Raw genomic sequence first — 22838 nt, forward strand, 5'->3', positions numbered from 1 at the left:
GCTAAATTCAAACCTGAGTTTGAGCTCAGCCTAAACATATATACAGCATAAATTTTAGCTTATTGAGGTGAAGCCCGAACAAGTCGACTTCTACTCAAGCTCAGCTCAATTCAATTTGGCCCGAGCCAGAGCCATTCATTATTTTGATATCCTACTCTCTTGCAAATTGTTATCCCTTCTCAGAGAAGTTCGCTTATAGATGCAAGACTCACATACCAAAATTATTGCTCGTTTCCAGTTTCACCTCCAGGTGGATTCTGAAGCTCCTGTTATAATCCCTCTTAAAAGAGAACAAATGTCGACCAGCAAAGATCACATATGAACAAGCTATTCGGAAGCACAATCTCTTATATGAGATTAATGCACAACCAAGGGTTAAAAAACTTGAGTTGCAATTGATCAATTGAATCTATGTTGCATAATAAAATACTTCCCCACGGCTTATTTGCCAGAATGTAGACCAGTTACAATTAGTGCCACAAATACCACCTAATGATGCAAGGGAAAGTTCCATATCTGCTCTCATTAATTTTATGCATATGCTTTAGAGCCACTCCATTAGGAAAAATATCGATTATGATTGGCAAACAAATTCTGAGAAAAATAGTACAACACACAAGTCCCTGGAGCTGGAAAACATTCCATCAAGTCATAAAAAACAATGTGCTCAAAATTTTCACTTTTAGCATCACGTATGGACAACTTTGAAAGAAGAAATTTTGCTATGTAAAATTGTATTTTTACTGGGACAAAAGAGTTGGCTAAAGCCACCACTATAAGTTATAAATTGTTTAAAAGGAACCATCTGTAACAAAACCTCTTACATGCTGTTCTATCTAATACTCATCTCGTGAGCATATACCTCCAAAAGTAATGGTTGCTGCGTCTCTGCTCATGTTGAGATACCACCTGCAACATAAGGCATAAGTTTTTCATCAGAAACGATGGAATAATAAGCACAAAACAAAAATTGGATAGAGCTACATGAATTTGTGACAATAGACAATAATTGTTTAGTTGGAAGTAAGAAATTAGGTCCCTTAAATATCAAGACAATAAAAAGGATAATATCTAGGTCTCTTTATACAAAATTTGGGCAGTCTCCATTCCATCACACAGTTGAAGCATTGGAGATCTAAAAGTATAGAGAAGCTGTTCACAGGGTTATCAGAGAAAATTGAAAGACCAAAAGTAGCATAATAAATGTGCCTAAGTAAATTGGAGAACATTTTATCTTACTCAAAAGAGAAGTTGATATAAACAAAATTAGCTAACATAAACGTAAATAGGAAAAGAAAGAAAAAGGACGGGAGTGGGGGGAGCTGCACAAAAACAACAGTTCTACATTAAGCTAATTATAGTCAACTAAATGGGGACCATTGTCTGATTCAGAAAGTGGCTCCAGTGGCATATCAAACACTCTTTGATTGATGAAGGCAGAGAAATCTGAGCTAAATGATAGAATCATAGAAGGCAATTGCTTTGCCTGCCTGTTGGTAAATCGGGAGTCTTTTCCCTGGAAGCCAATGGAAAGCTCTCATCATTTTGTCCTATCCCCTTAACTCAAAAGAAAACTATATATCCATCAACAACATCAAGTAGGGTTAACCGTGATCTTAATTTTTTTTTATTCTCTTTAGTTATAGTGATGGACGTAAGTATATGTATGTTGTGCAAACTGCCAGACAACTTCTATTAGCACAAATAAATTCTTATTCACCTTAAAATGAATATTCCTTTAGATCTGTCTTCATATCACACACTTCAATGTCAGTTAAGCACTCTTCTGCGCTCAGTGGAGGAAGCTCCATTGTCTTCCGCTTCAGATTGTGCTTGTGCCACTCAGTTTTGAAGTGTTCTCTGTACTGTTTAGCATCTCCCACAACTGCATCACATGTGTTACATCTGCTCTGCTTAATCTTCTCTTCACCAACTTTGTTTTCAGTAGAAATATTCTGTTTCTGTATTCTCTCACTTAGTTGGATGACGGGATCAGAGTCATTCGTGGACTTTGATGGGAAGTCTTCTGTATCTTCATACTGGTCAACATGAGCATCTCCCTCTACGTGTACTGACACACCAAGTATCTCCAACCTCCCTTGCAAGTTCCTTACCAAGGCATCACAATCACGGAAAAGTCCTGGTTCAATCTCACAGACCTGCAATCAAGAAGTTAGAAAGTTCGTTTACAAAAGACACATTGATAAAACACAAACAAAATGAACAAATAACATAAAGATGACAGGTGAATTCTTATCCATCTAATAAGCAAGGAATTGATAACTTGATGAGATCTTCTTAGGAACAATAACCATAAAAATAGAGCTTTCTCGAACAACTTGGCCTTAGATTTCTGTGGGATTTTCTCATTAGTGGATTTATATAAGTAAAAGAAACTTAGTGAATGCTCTATATAATCAAAAGGACTAACTCATTGTGTAAGTCTGGAATTAAATCATTTATCTTGGACAATTCATTGTGTGTTCTTTAGCAATCATAAAAGAATGTATTGCCCTTATTATGACATGCACTTTCAAATAAAACATTTTCCAGTCTTACAACAGAGGGCTGATTTCCAGATTCATCCTTTGATGTTATGCTAACATTCCAACCATTGAGTTTCTCCATGAGAGCAGAAAGGTTCTTCTCCGGTATAACAAGCCGCAATCTCATGGGTGATCGCCTTATTGGGAAGTGCTTTTGCAACTCACGTATAACTTCTAGTGCCTGAAAAGGGAAAAGGAAAATATCCATATAAACAATTACTACACCTTGTTCCAAATGTAATCTACTATACAATTCCATCTGTCAGAATATAAGAAATATTTATTGTATGTGCCCTGTTCCTATTGTTGCAACTCTAAGCACTGCAATGGATGACCAAACAACTAGATAGAGGACAGATGCTGTAATCTAATAAAGGCCAAAAAATGTCTGCAAAGTTGTCTTCCAAATACTATATAGAAATTTAACATGGGAGTTATTGAAGGAATATTTGCATTTCCTAAATATCTGTGCTACACAAAAGTGGCTACACTTGCACTCCGCATGAAAGGGTGTCCCAATGCAGGACGCTTCTGCCAACTTGCACTCTTCATGAATGTCTTGAAATTGTTTCAACTTTCAAGTGATTAAGTGGAATTATTACCAAATTAAGTGAGACAAAGAGTTAAGATGCCATTTAAGAATTGGATTTCAAAAGAAAAATTCAAGTATTAGTATGCACAGTATTTTGGAAGAGCAAAGTACCTGCTTCTTTGAACTGGTATGAGGATCCACAGCAAAATGTATTTCACGCATAAGTCGCTCAATCATACTAATTGTATAAGGGCGTTGAGTTTCTGGATTAATAGTCTTCTGCATCACGATAGTTGCAATATCCCGAAATTGACTGGTTAATTGAGATTCTCTCTCCTTCCCAGCAACTTGAAGCTCTCCTTTCTCCAAAATCTAGTAGCAGCAAGTCATTTACTAACAATTCATGGGAAAATATCTTTCTTTTACTTACACATTTAGTTAATGGCCAAAGGTAAAAGAACGATCTTAAACAGATTTAGAAACATGGAAAAGTATTGATCCATTCAAAAATGAATCAGAGAGAAATCAATGGAAAGAAGATCAAATAGAATATTTATTTATTACCAATCTTAATTTCCATTCAACATAACAAATAGAAAAAGATTAGATTATAACATCAATATGTTATTGTTAATTTACATAAATAACTAGATAATCGTAAGTTCACTCTAGGCCCACAAGAAAGAATTCAATAGAATAGATAAGCAGCTTTCTTTTTTGCTTTAATCTATCCATGCTAGGGCTAATTAAATGTAGAGAAAATATAGATAGTTAGATACTTCATTGTTTTAAAGTAAACAACTGAAACATCCCCCAGAGGGGTAATTAATCATATAATGATCTCTACTGAAGTTATCAATATGATTTTCTTGTTGGCATGGCATATCTAGTCTTATCTCCCTGTAAGTTTGATGATCACACAGTTAACCTTATACAAGCAACATAACATGAAGCATAAAGCAAGAAAGTGCTCCTGCATGTCAAAGATGAACAAACCAAGGTGACTTGAAACAGAATCCCAGCTGAGTGGCAACTACAAATAAACAAACCATACCAAGTTTTGAATCAATAACCCAGTAAATTGTTTGGCCATATTAGAAAACTAGTTTGAGGCTTGAGAGAACCTAAAAAATTCTAGCTTGAGCTAAACATCTTTGCTTGCTACATCCCGAAAAAAAAAGAAGAAGAAGAAGAAGAAGAAGAAGAAGAAGAAGAAGAAGAAGAAGAAACAGAAAAGATATAAATGAAATTAGCTCACCTCCAAGCATATCTTTGCTTGATCGTCAGTCTTAAAGGCTGCCATCAAATCCTTTGATTTGGCAAGGATTCCTTTAGAAACATTTGTATAAACTGTCTGCGACTGCAAGACTTCATCCAAATCTTTCTCTCTTCAAGAATGTTAAAAGAATGGCACCACGAGTTAAGAAACATTTCCAAATCCAGGGAGAGAAGCAAATCAGAGCTGATACTTAACAGATAGTTACAAAATGACTTAACTTCATACCAAAAGAACATTTTTAAACGTAAGTGTGCTCTATTCCATATCAATGGAATTGAAAACATCCCCATCTAGATTCTCGACAAACCTTCTTTAACAAAATCAAAATTTGATTCAATTCTTACGATTCTGAAAAAAAAACACAAAACGCATTCGAAAACTCGCTCAACAGCAAATAATCACTTCATGGGCTAATCAACATCATGCTAAGTACTAATAAAAGTTACGATTTTGAGCATCACAGAGCAAATAACTCAACGCTAAGGATTGAGCTAGGGTTTAAGGAAGGAGGAGGCGTACACTCCGGAGCGCCAAGAGAGGACTTTGTTCTTGTAGCAGGCGATCTCGAATCGGATTCCATGCTTCTTGAGGCGGACGACGGCCACGTTGGTCAGCCGCTTCTGACCGACGGGCTGCACAAGCGTCTTCGACATCTCTCTCCCCCCTCCTCGAGACTTCCTCTGTTCCAAGCGAGAAGGATGCCGATTATCGTGGCTTGGTAGTCTGTACTAGGCTTTTGGGCTAAAAGCTTGCGTGCAATGGCTCAATTTAGGGCTGCCCCAAAAGCCCGCCAGCTCACGACCTTCCGTCCTAGATAATATCTATAATCTTAAATCTTAATCTAAATAAAAATATAATGATTAATGAGAACTCTAATTTATTAGCTTAAGATGTGCATAGGATGATAGCAGATTTGAATCTCTTATGAATTAAAGAAAGACAGTCATTTATGTATGTCAATATAATATTGAACGCTTCTTCTTTTAATATTAATTTATGGATAAGTTAGGAAGAACCAAATTGGTTTGTGGAGAACTATTCCTCCTCTAATTAGCATCAAGTTCATGCTAACAATTTTTGAGTTTTTGATTAAAATGGATATGCCTAAATTATTATTTATTAGAATGATTCATCCATACAAATCTTACTAGCAAACGGAGTATGTTTTGTTTAGCTCAACTGCCGTGTTATAAGTAAATAGTAAAATCGTTGAACTATTTAACAATTTATATAGAAAATAAAGTGTTGAACAGTCCCACGATTCTATTCATAAAATACTAAACAATTTTACACTTTTACTATTTATAAAACACTAAACAGTTAAGTAGTTCACATATAGATAATTCAATATGTAACAGATAAAATTCTTAGTATACTATATGAAAAGAAATAAAATATTTTTATGAATAGTAAAATTACTGAACAATTTAATGATTTTTTTTATTTTATATAAAGCACTGAATAGTTCAACGGTTTTACTATTGACTTATAACACGATAGTTGAGTTAGTCAAAATATTCTTCGATAATAAATTTAGTGGGTAGACTAAGACAGTAAAATAAATTCTGGAGCACAAGATGTTGTTGTCAATTTAATTTTTTAAATTTAAGGATCTTACATCCATGTCTAGAAGACTAGAACCCACTTCACTATTGAACTCTCATGTGGCCATAAATGAGAAAAGAAATGTCAACTAACATGATATGTTTAGTCCCATTATGATATAAATTTAAAACTCATCATAGTTCTGTGGTGACAAAGGGACAACAAATTATATAATTATGTCAACAAAGAGAAAGAATATATAAACCCAACCTGTGATCTGCCTCATATCTCCATAGAAATTGCATGTGGAGTACATAGGAAGCTGCACCTCCTCAGAACTTGCTTCACCATTACTTTACTACTACCTGTTACCATGTATAATTTTTTTTGTTAATGAAAAATTTGCACAAAAAAAGGCCTCCTATCTTCATAAGAATCTAGAGAGAAATATTTGATCTTATTCAAAGTGATATTTTAGGGTTTCTAATTTACAGTCATAATCAATGCCCATAAAAGCTCATATGAAATTGTTCTACTCTCACAATTATATAATTCTTATTCCAATTCTATTCAATTTTAAAGTATTGCTGTCACAAATTGTTATACAAAGATAATGTTGATATTTGAGAAGTAGGTTACTTAAGTTAGTTAACATGTGATACCCAACATAAGGGTGTTATAACAGTGATGTTAATTAGATAACTTTTTAAAAGGTAGGGACTTTTTTTTTGTTAAAAAAACAATAATTGTAAACCATAAAAAAAATCCATAACACAATGAAATTTCTAACAAAAAAAAGTTCTCTTTGTAAAGATGCTGAGTTTAATAACAAAAAGAAACTATAATAGGTCTAAACTATACATGCAAGCCTTATGTTACATTCTCAAAATTTAAGATTATGATAATAGTTTAGCTTTAAAAAATATTATCTTATTAATATAGTACTATCAAAGTGGTATCTCAGTGATAAACCATTAATACCATAAAACCCATTTCAATTCTTTGGGATAGCAAATGTGTTAGAATTTATACAAATATTGATGTGATAAAGCTCATATTTTAGGAGGATGACCCAAAAAATAAAAGGCTACCTTATCCTCTACCATAAAAGGCCTCCTATTTCCATGAGAATAAATGACCAAACTGTTTGTCTTTGATATTGTTAGGTGGTGCTACAATTCAATGAAGCTTTTAAAGAATAACAATATCTGTTAGGCATTCCACCACAGTACTTCCCAGAATTGCCCACTTCTTTGCTGTTGTTAGTGGGGTTAGGCTGAAACTTCCTAGCATTCTAATGCCATCTGGGCCAAGAAAGAAAGAAAAGAAAAGAAAAAAAAGAGTTTGACCTTTCCAAGCTGAGAGTGGAGCTAACACTGACTGCTTTAACAATCAAAATTCTGAGGTTGACCATAGCTTGGCATTGGGTATATGATCAAATGCATTATGGGTTGAGTGGTTGGGTTTTGGGTTGCTTATGTTAATTATATGAATTTCTTTCTCAATGGTTGCAGACTTAAAAGGAGGAAAGAAAGCAGATGTCAGGCCATTTGATAAGATACTAGCACATGAAACTGTGCAAGATTTAGCATCTTAATGGACAATTCCAGAGGTATCCAAGTCATGATCAGATAAGTAGGCCATAGCTATTAATAAGTTATGCCCATAATCTAATAGCAGCTTGTGGCAGTAGATTAAACAATGACCCCAAAACTACAATAGGTAGTTGAACAGGAAGTGGCCAATTTATTATTATTATTTTTTACAAAAAGATTTTTATCCTGTTTCATTCAAATAAATGGCCAATTTGACATTGTTTGTCTGCCTTTAAAAGAAAAAAAGAAAATCGGCTCGAATATAAAGTTTTTGACTATTTTAAGTTTGTCTCGAACTTTTTTACACGTCTAATTTATTTAAAAAATTAAATGTGAGACTAGATATGTTTAAAAATTACTAATTAATTTTTAGATATAAATTGTTTACTAGGTCAGCAGCTTATACGAAAAATTTTAAATTATTTGATAAATTTGTTTAGTAAATCGGCAACTTATATAAATTTTATTTCGTCAAACTTGGCATAATTTTAAAGAATATAAAATTTCTATGTAAATGGCTTATATATATATTTGAGAAGTGTTGATAGGATCAACAGTTTCCAAACAAACATAGTATATTGTATTTAAATTTTAGATAAGTAGAAGAAATATTTGAGAGGGCTAATTTAGTATATATATATATATATATATATAAAAGAACTCCCCGAATCCGACCAGGCACGTATCCAGAAAAGATTAGCTTCCCACCAATAAGTCAACATAGGGCGCACATTAGTTTTCACTCTTCCCATTCCAAATTCTTGTACCAAATTGGCTGACCTAAAAGAAATCAACATGGACTGCTGCCTAACAAAATGTCCTCCTTACTTTTATCTTCCTTCTTTATAATTCTTACATTATTTTGGATTTTTCCCAATCCATCGACCATTTAAATACTCGCTTCTCTTTTCAAAGTGGTCGAGAGGGCCTCTTCTTCTTCCTCCTCTTCCTCCTCTATTCCTTAAAAGGGGTTCTTCCTCTCTCTCTCTCTCTCTCTCTCTCTCTCTCTGCACTAAATACAGCTTCCCTCTCTTGTAGTCCTCGAATCCGAAGTCGCTTGCGAGTTCTTTTTAGAGTTTAGAAACAGGCGTAGCTCCTTGGTCTTTTTTCTCCCGGAGCTGATGGGTCCAAGGTAAGTTTTTCTGTCTTTCTTTTGTTGTTGCTTAAAAAGAAGTTCTTTTGATCAAGGTGCTTTGGAATATCTATCAAAAAAGGAAGTTGGTTTTGTAGATTTTTTTGATTTAGGGTGATATTGGGTTAGATTTTTCGTGTTTTGAGATTGGAAGTGATAGGATTGTGTCTGGGCACTTTTTTTCCGCATCTCTTTGGGAAAGAGAGCACAGATTGTTTGACACTGAAATTTCTGTATTAGTCCTAGAAACGAGATTTCTTTTCAAATTTTAGAGTTGCTAGCCTGCTATTATCTAGATATTATTACAGTTCTTTAAGACGGCACTTGGTAATATAGGTTCCTGAGTCTGGAAAAGGGCCACAATTAGGTATTACAAGACCAAAAAGGAAATAACATTTTCGTGTAAAAGGGAAGAAGATCGGGCTCCTATCTTTGTTGCTTAATTATGAGCTTTTACTTATCTTTATGATACACGTTATAATATTGTTTCAACTTGTTTAATTGGATGGTGGAAATCTAATTCTTCATGCAGAGTCCTTTATTTCAATTACTATTATCTACCTTGGCCTTTTATATTCCACGGCCTAACAGACAATTGAACTTGAAGAGCCATTAGAATTTGGGTGCAATTGGAAGTCATCAAGTTTGTATTGTTGAATTGATGCAATTCGATCTTAAATTCTTAATGTTGACTTGCCGTTTGGATTCTAAACTGAATATCGATACATTTAAGTTTATAGTGAAGAAAATGAGAGTAGGATTTGAATTACCTGTACAAAGGCTAAGCGGTGCATTTAGGGATACATGAGAATGTGAGATATTTTCAGTGTCACACTGTCACCAACCTCCATCTTATTGGTGACCTTATTATCAAAAACCTCCATCTTATTGCTAATGAAGAATACTCTTCTCACCACATCCTGCGATTACAACAAGATGAAGCTTGATATTTAGGTGAAATTGTCATATTGAGCAAGTTTGTTTACATGAGGGGTGGAGAGGGCATTCCTGAGCTCCTATTATAACCACTTAAACTTATAAATGTTGCAGTTGATGCAAATATGCAGTTATTTATCAAGACATCAAGGATTTACGATATCCTATGTAAATTATCATCTATGAGGAATCCATCATATCAACTGGTTTTTTGTCTCTTGCCATTTCATGTGCTGAAGAGATTTATTAGATTAACTTTTGGATGGAATCACACTTAGTACAAGTTTAGAACTTTAGATTAATAGTCCCAATCTAGTGCAAGATATGTCGGGACTAGCTCGGGAGCCCACTTTGTTTTTCAGTTTAGATCTAAGGTAACTAACTATAGTTGATATGTTCTTAGAATGGTTTTGTGACTTTGTCTTCAAAGTTCAAACTGCACATAACATGTGATTACCAGTGAAAAGGCTAAGTTTCTGTTTGCCTTCAAAGAAGAACACATTGTAGGGTGACCTAAATTTCTATACACACATGTATGTATGCTTGTATGTATGGTATCTTGCACTGACTCATACTAGAAATGGACGAGAAGATTTGTGGTCTAAAGTGAAATACGATAAGCTGTTATAATTGAAGTTTCTATGTTGTTTTTTTTGGTACTTGCCTCTACTCTTTCTACAAGAGGTTCTCTTAAAGCAACTTTGACGGCAGGTTCCTATCTTGGTGCTGGTTGTCCAGATCCTTCAACAAAATTTATGTTCATGAGTTGGTTTTACACTTTTAGAGGAGGCCTGAGAGCAGATGTTTATGTGAGTTCTATCAAGGATATGAATCTCAATATGGAATTAACACAAATACTTAGTATGCACGCATTCCTAAGGTTCTATAGCATCAAATACGATCTAAATCATAGTAAGCAAGGAAAAAACAACTATATCATACACAAGCACACGCAAAAAAACAATGATTTTTTAGAAAAACCTTTCACTTTAGATAGAAAAGGATCACATATCCGATTATACACGGATCAATCTATTAAAATCAAATTGTAAATGTAAGTCACTTATAATCTCCACTACTAGACACTCAAGGTTATTGATTGAAGTTGATTTTTGATGTAGGACAATGATATAAAAAAGAAAAAAAAAATCTGCGGAATCTACGGGATGTTAGAATCCATCAACAAAAGAAAACCTGCGGGATCTACCAAAGAATGTTGGAATCTACCAATGAGAAGCAAAGATAATCTCAAAATCTCCAAGCATTCATTAACCTCAAATAAAAATATAACAAACCTTTATGTGAGCAAACCCTAAAAAGACTACTGGACTAAAATACCATAGCAGAAAAGATTGAATTATCTTCAAAATGAAAAACTCTCCCTCATGATCTGTCACCCAATTAAAGTGTTACTAGGTGCTTGGAATTGCACACGTGTCTAGTCGATGATCTGGGACCAATCTTGCTCACTAGAACTCGTGACTAACTACTTCCTTGCAACGGATTGCGCTTCGGTTGATATCCTTCGACATGGATCGTTGCTCTGGATGATGGAGATGAAGTGCCTCTGAGATCTTGATCAAGCTCTGATGGTGAAGATGATCTCATATTTGGTGGAATCTCCTCCCTGTTCACTAGCCTCCTAGGGTTTCTTTTGATGTGGATGAGATAAGTAGCAAGAGCTCTCAACTACATTTTTATAGCTGGAGGGGATTCACTAAAACATGGGCTTCCAAAGTGACTTCTATTGTCCTCTCACCCATCTGATTGCTGTGTCACGGTTCAAACAACCTTGAAGCTTCTATAGATTTCTCTGTTTTGGCATTTGAATGGCCTTATGAAGAAAAAAACAGAACTCGTTTGATAGTCGTTCGTAAATGTCAGGTTTTTGTCCCGGTGTCTGATTGACTCCTGGCCCATTCACGCTGATTGTGAAACTTTATGAGGTGAACTTGAACAAAGAATGCTGAAGATTTAATCCTAAAATATTTGTGCCTTGTAATATTTTCATGTAAACTGATATTTGGATAACTCAAACACATTTTTTTTTCTTCATGAATCTGCCATTTAACAAATATAACACTAGCAGTTTGCTTTTCCTAGGAATCTTTTGGTGTTCTTTTTCTTGGTAGACTGGACCAGAATATCATCAGAGTATTTATTTTGCTTTATTTTCTCTTACGAAACTACAGATTTCATATTATTTTTTCTCTTTCTTTTTTGTTCCTGTAGTTGTTAATTTTTACGGCTTTATTTATACAAGATGACCTGGCATTTATGTAGCAGGTTTAGAGGTATCAATATATTTGAAGGCAAAGATATTTGTCCTACATGCTTCTCTTGTTCCTTCTATTTCTTGTCTCTTAACCTGCATCACTTAGGAGTGCTTCTAAGTACCCTATGATTTGATGCATGCTCCTTAAACAAAATCAGAAGTTGTTTTGGACTTCTAATTGAGTTATAGTGCTGGGAAGATGTTCAAAAGGTGAGTCTAGTTGAAACGGTAAAGTGGACATGGAGGAATCGTGTTCATAGAAAGATTAACTAGAAAAAAATATACTCATGAAAAACTTAATATTAGCCCCAATTGAATAAAAGATATGAGAAAATGATTTGGACATGTCCAAGGGTGACCTATAAAGCAATGAATGACTTTATTGGAACAAGAGGAGGGAATGCATAGTCAGAAGTAAGAGGTAAGCTCCTAGCTCGAGGAAAGATATGCTCAAATACAGTTGATTATGGGTTATTCTGATTCATTGCGAACCTCAATTAATTGGGTTACTAGTCTTGCTATATGCCAATGCAAGGGAAGCTCTTATCTTGAGGAAAGATAATGCTCAAATAGAGTTGAATATGGACGATTTTGATTCATTACAAACCTCAATAAACTGGGTTATATGCCAATGAAATGTATCATTGGTTTTGACAACTTTTTCATTTGCATATCTTTTACGCTCTTTCTTTTTCATTCCTTCAGCCCTCTTAAAATTTGACCTACTATATTCTTGTTCCTAATACAGTGTATAGCTCTTGTTCAGCTGTAATGCCTTTACACTTTTCTATGCATGTATTTATGCTTTAGTGACTGCAAGGTATTCTTATTGAGAGTGCAAATGTTTTTCTTCAATCTCAATTATCATTGCACATTCTGAAGATTTCCATTTTATGTTCAAGGGTTCTTCCTTTAGGAATTCCTATGGGTTCTCCTGATGGATCCTCTGAAAGACATATACCAGAGGATATAAATAGCCCACTCCTGAATGGTGAAAAGATTGGTTTCATGATCAGGGAGCAGAATGGAGGAGCAGGTTCAGTTTCTAGTCCTGTAAGGAGAGAAATTGCAAACAGGCATGTATATTGTCCACTTGTTTCCTGGTGTTTATATAAGTATATTTATATTTTGCCGCTTGATATTATCATGCAAATTTTGCTGACATTCTTTTTCTTCAATAAGAATGTCAGCTCAATAATATATAGCATAGTTGTTAATTAGTCATGCCAGTTTAGAATAATATGGCTTCTCATGAGCCCTTGTAGGAAGAGTCTGACAAAGTTTTTCTTCATATGATAATATCATTAGGTTAGAAGAGCATGAATTAATACTTATTACTATTCAAATAATGAAGCTTTCTGCAAATACTTGATGAAAATGACAAATTACGTGGTATATTGATTAGTTCTCTTTTTCACTACCTGAATGGAGCCAAGGTGTAGGTGCAACTTTAGTTGCCCCTAACTTTTTAGGCTCAAGAATTGTTAATATTTCTGGCTTGAAAAAAATATTAAATTGTGTATGCAGTTTGAATTCGGAAATCGATAGTTTAACTGAAGCCTGTATGCTGTCATAAATATTAATTTTGAGGTCAATATGCTGTCATAAATATTAATTTTGAGGTCAATTTGGCCTTTAAAAAGAGGAAATTGGAAGTAATGTGGTACCTGGCAATATCCCTAATAAGTATCGAGTGTTTGGGCTGTTTGAGTGTTCCAACTTATTTAACAAAAAACCTGAGGACTAAGAGGAAGCTGAATTAGTCAAGGAATAGTACTACTGTCTACTGTTGCACAAATTTTCTGTTGCCATATTGGTAAGTCCTACAATGAGGATCTAGGAGAACTATGAGATAGGTTAAGACATATCCTAAACTGCATTTTTCTACGTATATACACTTCCCCCACATCTGCCACAACAATTCCCCAAGAATAATATTAAGTTTTCTCTAATCTTTCTGTGAAACACCTTAACAAGTAGATAGTTGAAGACAACGAACAGAAAGACGAGTAAATTACTAATCATCTTTATATAGGGTTGGCTCAATATTATAGGGGCCCTAGGCAAAAACTCTAAATAGGGTCCTTCCTAGAATAAGTAATACCAAATTGTAATAATTATAATACACATTAAAATTACCTTTTTCTTTAGTCAAGTGATCTTATATGGAAATGTATCTATGAAGAATATAAGGCCCTTTTTAATTTTCTTATTTATGGAAATACATCTATATATATAGTAAATTATATGTATTTGAAAAATATGGGGCCCTTTCTAAGTGGGGCCCTAGGTGGCTGCCTCAATAGCTTTTAGCTATTGAGCTGGTCCTGTCTTTATATTGCACCATGGATCAACTTTAAGACCACACTTATTTGTATTGGTTTTGAATGAATTTAATAGTCATATCAAAATAAGGTTCTAATTTATCATCTGTTAATATTCTTTTCTTCAGTTAACAAGTCCAAAATAGATTACTTGTACTACTCCCTAATTGGAAGCGCATTTGCTTTCATCTTACAAGATAAATTCCCGAGATTCAATCATGCTGCAGAGCTTTTGATTTTTGCCTAACATATACTGTGTACCAAACTTTAGTTCCTTCTGTTTTCATACTTTGGAAGTGATGAGAAATAACACACGAAGGATGTATGTTTTTTATCTTGCCTGGTTTTTATTTGTCGAAAGATTCAGTTTCTTTGTTGTTGCTATTATATATGTTTTTTCTCACTTGATTATTTTCTTCTCAATGATCTGGCATGTTTATATTTTTGATAACATATGTTGCTTTTCAAACACTTTCTTCAATCTGTAGGTCATTTTCTGGAACGAAGTCCTTTTGTGATGATGACATCGATTTGGAAGATGGTAAATTATCAAAAGACAGAGATAGGATATCACGTTGTTATAAGCCAGTAAAGATACACAATCAGGCTCTTCTATCTGGCCTTGCTTACTGCATATCGTCATGCAGCATGATACTGGTTAATAAATTTGTGCTGTCAGGCTATGATTTTAATGCTGGAATATCATTGATGCTTTACCAGGTGAGTTACTGTATTTGGTTGTTTACTTCAACTTCCATACAAATTTCCACCAATTGTTTTGTGGTTGATACTGGCAAGGACTGACATTCTGATGCGTTTATTTGTGTTTGCAGAATTTTGTATCTGTGATTATAGTGTCCATTTTGAGTCTTTTAGGTATCATCACCAAGGAACCACTCACATGGAAATTAATAAAGGTCTGGCTACCTGTAAATGTCATATTTGTCGGGATGCTTATTACAAGCATGTTTAGGTATGCAATCACTCCTACTGTCAGATATCACTTTCTAGTTGCTCTTACATGATAATATACTGAGCAGAATATTGCTGGAAGACGTTTATCTTAGTGGAAACTTTAAATCCACTTTAAACAAAATATATTATAAAGAGTTTGATAGCTCATTATTCATATAATTATATAAATTTAGTATTCTCCCTGCCATTCAGAAACTAGATATCACATTTAACTCCTATTCAAGGATCCTGATAGTTCAATTTTCACTTCTGTTCTTTAAATGCCTAATGATATGAGAGGCATTTTATTGAGTTGCTTCAACATAAATCTACATGGGGTTTTGATAGAATTCCTTTAATATTTCACTTTGGTGCAAACAATTTTATGTCCTGTTACGTAATATTATCACATAGAGACTAGCTCACACTTGTTCTTGTGAAACAATGTTCTTGGATCTGAGATTACGTGGGACTGGCAATACCTGTATACATTATGGCTTGCTAGTTTTGTTATGTAGGTGCGAAGAGAACATTGAGGATTTATCTGACAGTCCAGCTTCTTTGGTTATGAGTTTCTATTTTCTCTGTGTGTTTTAGTTGTATGTTACTTTTCTAAAATGGGGTTTCATAAAGGTATCACTGTTATTGTTGTTGTTGTCAACCCTGTTATTATCAAATATTGATATGATTTGCAAAGATTTTTCTTCTCCATTTTCATCTTGGCAACAGAAGACATTTCAAGTCTGGCCTTTTTTAGCATTATGCCAATCTAATGAGGTAAACTGACGTGCAATCATGATGGTGGATGCAAAAGATCAAAGGCCAGCTACTTTTAAGTCCAATGTAGAAGCATTATTAAAGAGAAAAGTAGAAGCAGTTCTTGAAATGCACAGTCAAACATTAAAGTGATCATTGACTTGGAGCCAATAGTTTGCAGAATATCCAGGAAAGAATGTCGTAAGAATTGATCTCCTGTCCAGAGAACTTATATGAAAGGGAAAACTAAATATTTAGTTTCATGATAGCCAACATCCACTCTATCAGAACCCGTGCAATTATGTGTTACTCCTCTTCCATATTGCCCAAAGATATCATCTAAATCCTAAATTAAGCTTAATGTTGACTTTCAAGTTTGTATCGCATCCTGATTATCATTTTAAACTTGTGATTCAGAGTTGCATGGTTAAATGTTTCAATTGCAAAGATACACCTTGGAGCTCCTGCATGTTCTCTTTCATATCAACCCAGTTAAAGATCTGTTTCTTACCTGTTCATCCAGTTAACTAGTTTCACGAGAAGCAAAAATATTTGTAAATGCTAACGAGTGGTATTAACCTGTGATAATTATAAGAAGATTAGGAAACTGAAAAAGAATATTTTGTATTTTGAAAACTTTCTGCTATTTATCTTAAGGGTTTAGTTAATTACACTTTTCTCCTCTAACCAAATGTGGTTTTCCTATAGTGAGACAGACAAAGTAATCCAACTATATACTCAGCTTGAATAATGAACCAAAAAGGTTTTTGCCTCAAGTCCCTCAATGCCAGAGCATTGCTCAAGTTGTAATCTTCTAATACACCGCCATAACGGGACAAGCAGAAGATTACAGCTTCAGCAATGCTCTTGCATTAAGGGCCTTGAGGTCAGTGGTTCATTATCCAAGCTGAGTATTTTGGTTAATGCATACATCATAGGAGATGTAAACTAAATCATCAGGTAAGTGGATAGGTTTGCGAATTGACTTGCAATCCTTTTTTTGTCACCAATTCATGGAGCTCTCGTTTCACCTAGTTAATTGTTATCAGTGTTCATTGAAATCACAAATCTCGTAATATATTTTATTCTTTTGCGAGGAGTCTCCTTATGTACTTTTTTCATTTAGTAGTTGACTTTTCATCCTGTCTTTGTAGTTTGATGCTCCTTCCTTGCATGCTCATATTTTTCAAAATATTTTTAGAAGCACCTCCAAGTGCTTGTCAACACAATATGAGGTTTAATACTTTAATGTACTTCATAAGTAACTGTAACTACCCTTTTTGACAATCTTGTCTGGATATAAATTTTTAACTATAAGCTCAGAGTGCAACCTTCTAGGTATTGTCACTAGTCATAAATTTTTAACTATAAGCACCTCCAAGTGCTTGTCAACACAATATGAGGTTTAATACTTTAATGTACTTCATAAGTAACTGTAACTACCCTTTTTGACAATCTTGTCTGGATATAAATTTTTAACTATAAGCTCAGAGTGCAACCTTCTAGGTATTGTCACTAGTCATATAATCATTTGCACCTACAATTCACTCGTCTAGTGAATTATATGTCCTTGTGTTTTTCTCATAAGTACCGTTGTTACTTGCAGTTTGAAGTACATCAATGTTGCCATGGTGACAGTTCTCAAGAATGTCACCAATGTAATTACTGCTTTTGGCGAAATGTATCTGTTTATGAAGCATCATGATAACAAAGTCTGGGCTGCTCTGGTTCTAATGGTACTTATTTTCTGAAGTATTGAACATGTATTTACTATTAGGGTTTCTGTTACCTTTATAAAATCCTTATTTTTATGCATACCTGCCATATTTGATATTTGCATTTATAACCCTCAGAGCCATTGCTTTTTGCAAGTATACCCCTTTTTAACCTACCTAACAGTTAAAATCTGATCCATTTAATAGTAAGAAAAGTAATTCTCTTTGCATAGAAGCTCACACTAAGGCATCTTTGTCTTTTTCACTATTGAATGGCTATTTTAATTTCTAATTATCAAAAGTAGCCAGAAGGGTAACCATGCAAATGCCAAAGATTTTCAATTATACACAAATATGAAATCGAGAAGCTGCATGCACACAAATAAAGGACTTTTGAGTGTTATACACTCATACATGAAAAAGACCCTTTAGATTAAAGTAGAAAAAAGAAAATAAAGAAACTCAGTGTAATGTTCCATATCCTTATCAAGTAGAGTTGGTTCATCATTTTCTTACTAATTGTACAAGAAATCTATGCCCATATGAGCAACACTTGGTTTTAAAATGTAACATCCATCTTTACTTGGATGATGTACTGAAGACATTTTGAGAGAAATTACTGAAGAAACTTCAACAGTTTAAGTTCCTATTTTGGACTACTGTGTGCAAAACGACCTTAACTGTACTTATCAAGAAGTCATCTTGGTTATCTTTAAGTTGCTTGACAAATCCTAATGGTGTTATCTGGTATTATTGCTATTTATATTGTCCTCTCTCCATCCTTGTTCTCTTGATGCTCTTTTCTCACCTTTCAGTGTAGAACAATGTTTTGAGCTTCTATTTGATAAAAGACGTACAGAAAAATGAAAAAAAAATAAAAAATCATAGTCAATCTTCCAGAATATAAATTGGCATTTTAGGTTCATCATATCGTCATCACCATAACTATGTAGTCATTGTACTTTAATTAATATCTCCCACAATGTCAGCAACATCAACAAGAACTGCAGTAATAGTTAAGTGTTATCTTTCAACTATTTAAATGGCTAGGTATCTCCTTTCTGCAGTTTTATCCTATCAAGAGATCTTCATCAATTTGTTACATCATTTCTCAGCTTCTTTTCTTACTTGGGTCATTTTTTTTTTCTTTCTCTATCCCTTCCAGGTTTTGATACTTTCAAGTTTCAACTTGAAAGGAGTTAATTCTAACCTTTCACCATGCAGTTTCTCATGACATGTGACCATCTTAAATATTACCCCTCATCTCATCCTCACTTTGTGCCCACATATTAACCTACTGACAGTTCTTCCTTTTGTTTCCTTTTAATTATTGTATCTTTCCTAGAGACACTATCACTGCATTATAGTCTCACAGATACTTCTTTTTGATATGTTCTGGTAGCTAAAAGGTTTGACCATAAAGATGGCCTGTATATCAATCATGCAATCATTTCTTTTCAGAAATGATAGTTTATGAGGATAAAATATGGGCATGAAAAACACTTGTTTACTCCTGTTCTGCTGCACTTATGTGCATCCACCTTTCCCAGTTTCCTTCTTGTTGGGCAATCAATAGTAGGCAATGGAAGCTTATAATGTTTCTTATTTTCTGTGACAATTTGGGTGAGGCAAAAGTTCTGTTCAACCACTTCTCAATTAGACCTAAGTGCCAAAGACCACCACTTACAGCAATGTTCCTTTACATATATATCACTATCTCCTAAAACATACAAATGATAGAACCAGAAAATTTCATCATGATAAAGTTGCTCAGTATATAGATTTCTATGATGCCGCCGTGCAGTTACATCAATAGTTTTGTCAGAATTCCCACACACAATTATCTTTTCTTTGATATTCAAATGAAAGATGTTCTGGAACAAAGTTCTCGAATCTGGATTGGCAATTTGTCAAGAAATGATATATAAAGTTTACTTTATCAAATGATTGCAGATTCTAACTTGGGTATCTGATTTTATGTGGTTTACGTTTGACAGATAATCTCAGCAATTTCAGGAGGAATAACTGATCTGTCCTTTAATGCAGTTGGCTATGCATGGCAGATTGCAAATTGTTTTCTAACAGCATCCTACTCGGTAACATATTTCTTTCCTTAGTCTTTAAAAATATAAATAGATATGCCAAAGTAGAGTTAGGGAAACAGTCTAAAGTCTAAACTAATTTGATGTACTTCATCACACTAAGGAAAAAATAAAAAGAAAATGTAACGCTTGCATCTTATCATGATGCCATCTGGTGCAGTTATTTTTATGGAACCCAAATGTCGATGCTGGTCTATCTGATGCTTATAGATGGATTTTATTCATGGAAATATGCAAGAAAAGTACTCAAAACCATAACCTGTTTTGTAACTTGCATTCTTTCAAGCTTGTAAATATTTTCTAAAATTCTTACTGTGTTCATGAATGAGTTTGGATTCTTTATTTTTCTTGGAAGTGCTCCTGTGTTGAGAGTTTGATTTTTGGAATTCATGATAATCAAGTATTTGCATTTTGAAACTTGTGATAATCAACTGTACAGTACATCAGCAAGTTTCTTTGCTTATATAGTTGCACTTTTTCATGGTACTCCACACCTTCTCTGCGCTGACAATTTCCTTTTTCTATTCTCAGTTAACATTACGGCGAGTAATGGATACCGCTAAGCAAGTCACCAAGTCCGGAAATCTGAACGAGTTTTCTATGGTTTTTCTAAACAACACTCTTTCACTTCCTTTGGGACTTCTACTTGTGCTTGTTTTTAATGAAGTGGAATACCTCACTAAAACGTGAGTTCATCAGAGAAATTGGCATTCAACTATCTTTTCTTACATCATTTTGAGCAATATATTTTGCATCTGTTGTTTTTCTTGTTCCAATATCAGTGGGTACACTAGGTAGTAAGTACATATCCAAAACTGAACCAGTACCATCTTTGAATGCTTAATGGTCTTTATGGCAATATTTGTCAAGTTTCCAACTCAGAACCATGATTTAAAGGACTATTGTTATCTTCTTGTTAAGTGAACTATATAGTTGTCTTATCTTGATTGATACTTTAGTGGTTGGGAAACATTGTTCTCATTGAGAAGTTCGGAGTTTGACCTCCCTTAGTAGTGTCTTAACTTTTAAGTTCCCACTATTTCTAAAAAATTAATTACTCTGTTATAAAATATTTTCTTTTCATATGCTACTCAAGACTAATTCCCAATGCCATGCCCCATGCATGAAGAGACTGAATCTGAGCTGTAACTTTAATTCATGTAATATTCTGTCTAAACAATAGTTCGTACTTTCAAAATACTTTCTTTATGTGTACTCGAGACATTCCCATGTTCCATGTCCTTTTTTCTGATTTTCTTACATGTACAAGCTATCACCACTTCATTTTCATTGTTGATCTTCTTGATTTTCTTCTAGATCCTGAAATAGAATAATTTTTTTGATGGTGTTCATGATGTCGTTGTCATAGTGTTTGCATTGCTACAACTAGGCAATTTTCAGAATAGTAACTCATAATTTCTGAAAAATATCTCTACTGTCTTATTCAGCTTATGTATTTTAAAGTGAAATGGCAGGCCGCTTTTGAAGTTGCCTATGTTCTGGTTGGTGATTACTTCAAGTGGGGTTTTGGGACTTGCTATCAGTTTTACTTCAATGTGGTTTCTTCACCAGACTGGTGCAACTACATATAGGTAGCCTGGAATGCTTTTCATAGTTTGCACTTAATTCAGAATTTGAATAGTATTTCTTTTTCATGCTCCTAATAATTAGATGTTTAATCATTTAAAAGCTTATAGCATTGAAATCTCTAGTCTGAAAAATATCGATGCCATTATTTTGATCATTAACCCGACATTTTCTAGTCACGTCAATTTCCTTTTAATATTTTTGCCTCCTTTCTAGATAGGCTCAGGTTGATTTTGTCCGCCTCCTATTGAGGATGAACTATGACAAAATTATTTGATATAGTCTCTGCATGTCAGGGGAGATTACATTGTGCACTAGTAGAAAAGCATGGTTAGTTCAAATTATAGATCTGAACAATTATGACACCCTAAATAGTTGGAACGCTCTTCTTTCAGTTTACATTCTATAACAAGTCTAGCGATTGTTAACCACACTAATTCCATTGTCCATGTTTTTTGCAGCCTTGTCGGGTCACTAAATAAAATTCCACTCTCCATCGCTGGAATCCTTCTTTTTAAAGTCCCAACTAGCATAGAGAATTTCTTGAGCATCCTTTTCGGTATGCCCTTTTAATGGATAATAAGATGAATCTCATAATCCCATTGTAGCTTTTTACATCTGACTAAATATGTTCTGCAGGCCTATTAGCAGGTGTATTTTTTGCGAAAGCCAAAATGCGGGAGAGATCTCAATCCTAAATTATGCATCTAAACACAGTTGTCTCTTGAAAAGGTTATGTGGATACTCTCAAGAAGAGTTCCGACAGGATGTCGTTCCTTGTACCCCCTGGAATCAAGCAGTTGCCCGAAGTTTTTTATCAGGAAGATACGTCCCGAGTTGTGACCATTTTTGTTTCAGTTGGTTGAGTTCCTCCTCAGGCTTTGTCATTTTATTTTCCATGGCAGGATGGACAACCATTCATGATCGTCTTCGCTCTTCATTTCCGCTGGTGTATCTGCGGTTATTGTTAATTACTCCCTGTAACTTTCATTGTAAAATTGAGAAATTTAATAGAAAAACAAGCTATTTTGTGATGCTTAGCATGGCATGGTGCATTTAGATCCTCATTTTCTGTGCATTCATATACAATTTCAGGATAATATCTCAGTTTGCAAATTTAAGAATGCTAGAAGAAAAAAACATAAAGGGTCATGGAAAATTCAAGGCACTCCTGATAGTTTGTTTTGATGAGCGTGGAAACTCTCTAAAATAAATAACAAAAAATAAATGCTAACAAATTGTAATACAGATACTGTCTACAAAAAGTTCTAAAAGATACATTTTTTGTCTCTCGATTAAAAGAAGATATCTTCTTGGCATATAACCAACCATGTGGTAAGTCTTATTGTGGAACGCTCCTGGTTTAAGCATTTTTGCAAATTTAACCCTTCTATTTATATTTGAAAAAAAAATATATGTATGGCTGCCATTCATTCATAACGAACATTCTGTAAACTTCTTGTTGGCCCTTTTCATTTCTATGTGAAGCACCCACTTTTCTCAGAGAGAGAGAGAGAGAGAGAGAGAGAGAGAGAGTTGGGTCATAAAAAACTACTATTA

The 22838-nt window shown here is 34.2% G+C and overlaps 2 protein-coding genes across 2 annotated transcripts; one reads left to right on the top strand and one right to left on the bottom strand.

Moving 5' to 3' along the window:
* Window positions 1–624: 624 nt before the first annotated feature.
* LOC140792523 (uncharacterized) lies at window positions 625–5162 on the bottom strand. The gene is made up of 6 exons (XM_073143581.1): window positions 4877–5162; window positions 4337–4466; window positions 3250–3450; window positions 2560–2727; window positions 1721–2159; window positions 625–909 (listed from the first exon to the last, which is right to left on the bottom strand). The coding sequence occupies exons 1-5, from the start codon at window positions 5008–5010 to the stop codon at window positions 1722–1724; spliced, it is 1071 nt and encodes a 356-aa protein (XP_072999682.1). The 5' UTR covers window positions 5011–5162; the 3' UTR covers window positions 625–909; window position 1721.
* Window positions 5163–8260: 3098 nt separating this feature from the next.
* LOC140792744 (GDP-mannose transporter GONST1) lies at window positions 8261–22318 on the top strand. Its single transcript, XM_073143907.1, has 10 exons — window positions 8261–8629; window positions 12743–12916; window positions 14653–14884; window positions 14998–15137; window positions 17481–17610; window positions 19587–19685; window positions 20223–20377; window positions 21167–21283; window positions 21740–21837; window positions 21918–22318. Exons 1-10 carry the CDS (start codon window positions 8619–8621, stop codon window positions 21974–21976), a joined length of 1215 nt encoding a protein of 404 aa, XP_073000008.1. The 5' UTR covers window positions 8261–8618; the 3' UTR covers window positions 21977–22318.
* Window positions 22319–22838: the final 520 nt, after the last annotated feature.

Source organism: Typha latifolia, chromosome 7, assembly GCF_019914945.1.
Source record: "Typha latifolia isolate L0001 chromosome 7, TyphaL0001v2, whole genome shotgun sequence".
Taxonomy (NCBI): domain Eukaryota; kingdom Viridiplantae; phylum Streptophyta; class Magnoliopsida; order Poales; family Typhaceae; genus Typha; species Typha latifolia.

Excerpts from the sequence above, each read along its gene's own strand:
- LOC140792523 (XM_073143581.1), bottom strand. The coding sequence starts at position 5,010 with ATGTCGAAGACGCTTGTGCAGCCCGTCGGTCAGAAGCGGCTGACCAAC. Across the intron at positions 2,728-3,249 it reads ATACCAGTTCAAAGAAGCAG|GCACTAGAAGTTATACGTGA; the intron begins GTACTTTGCTCT and ends TTCCCTTTTCAG. Across the intron at positions 2,160-2,559 it reads CTGGAAATCAGCCCTCTGTT|GTCTGTGAGATTGAACCAGG; the intron begins GTAAGACTGGAA and ends TCTTGATTGCAG.
- LOC140792744 (XM_073143907.1), top strand. Across the intron at positions 14,885-14,997 it reads TATCATTGATGCTTTACCAG|AATTTTGTATCTGTGATTAT; the intron begins GTGAGTTACTGT and ends TTGTGTTTGCAG. Across the intron at positions 21,284-21,739 it reads ACTGGTGCAACTACATATAG|CCTTGTCGGGTCACTAAATA; the intron begins GTAGCCTGGAAT and ends TGTTTTTTGCAG.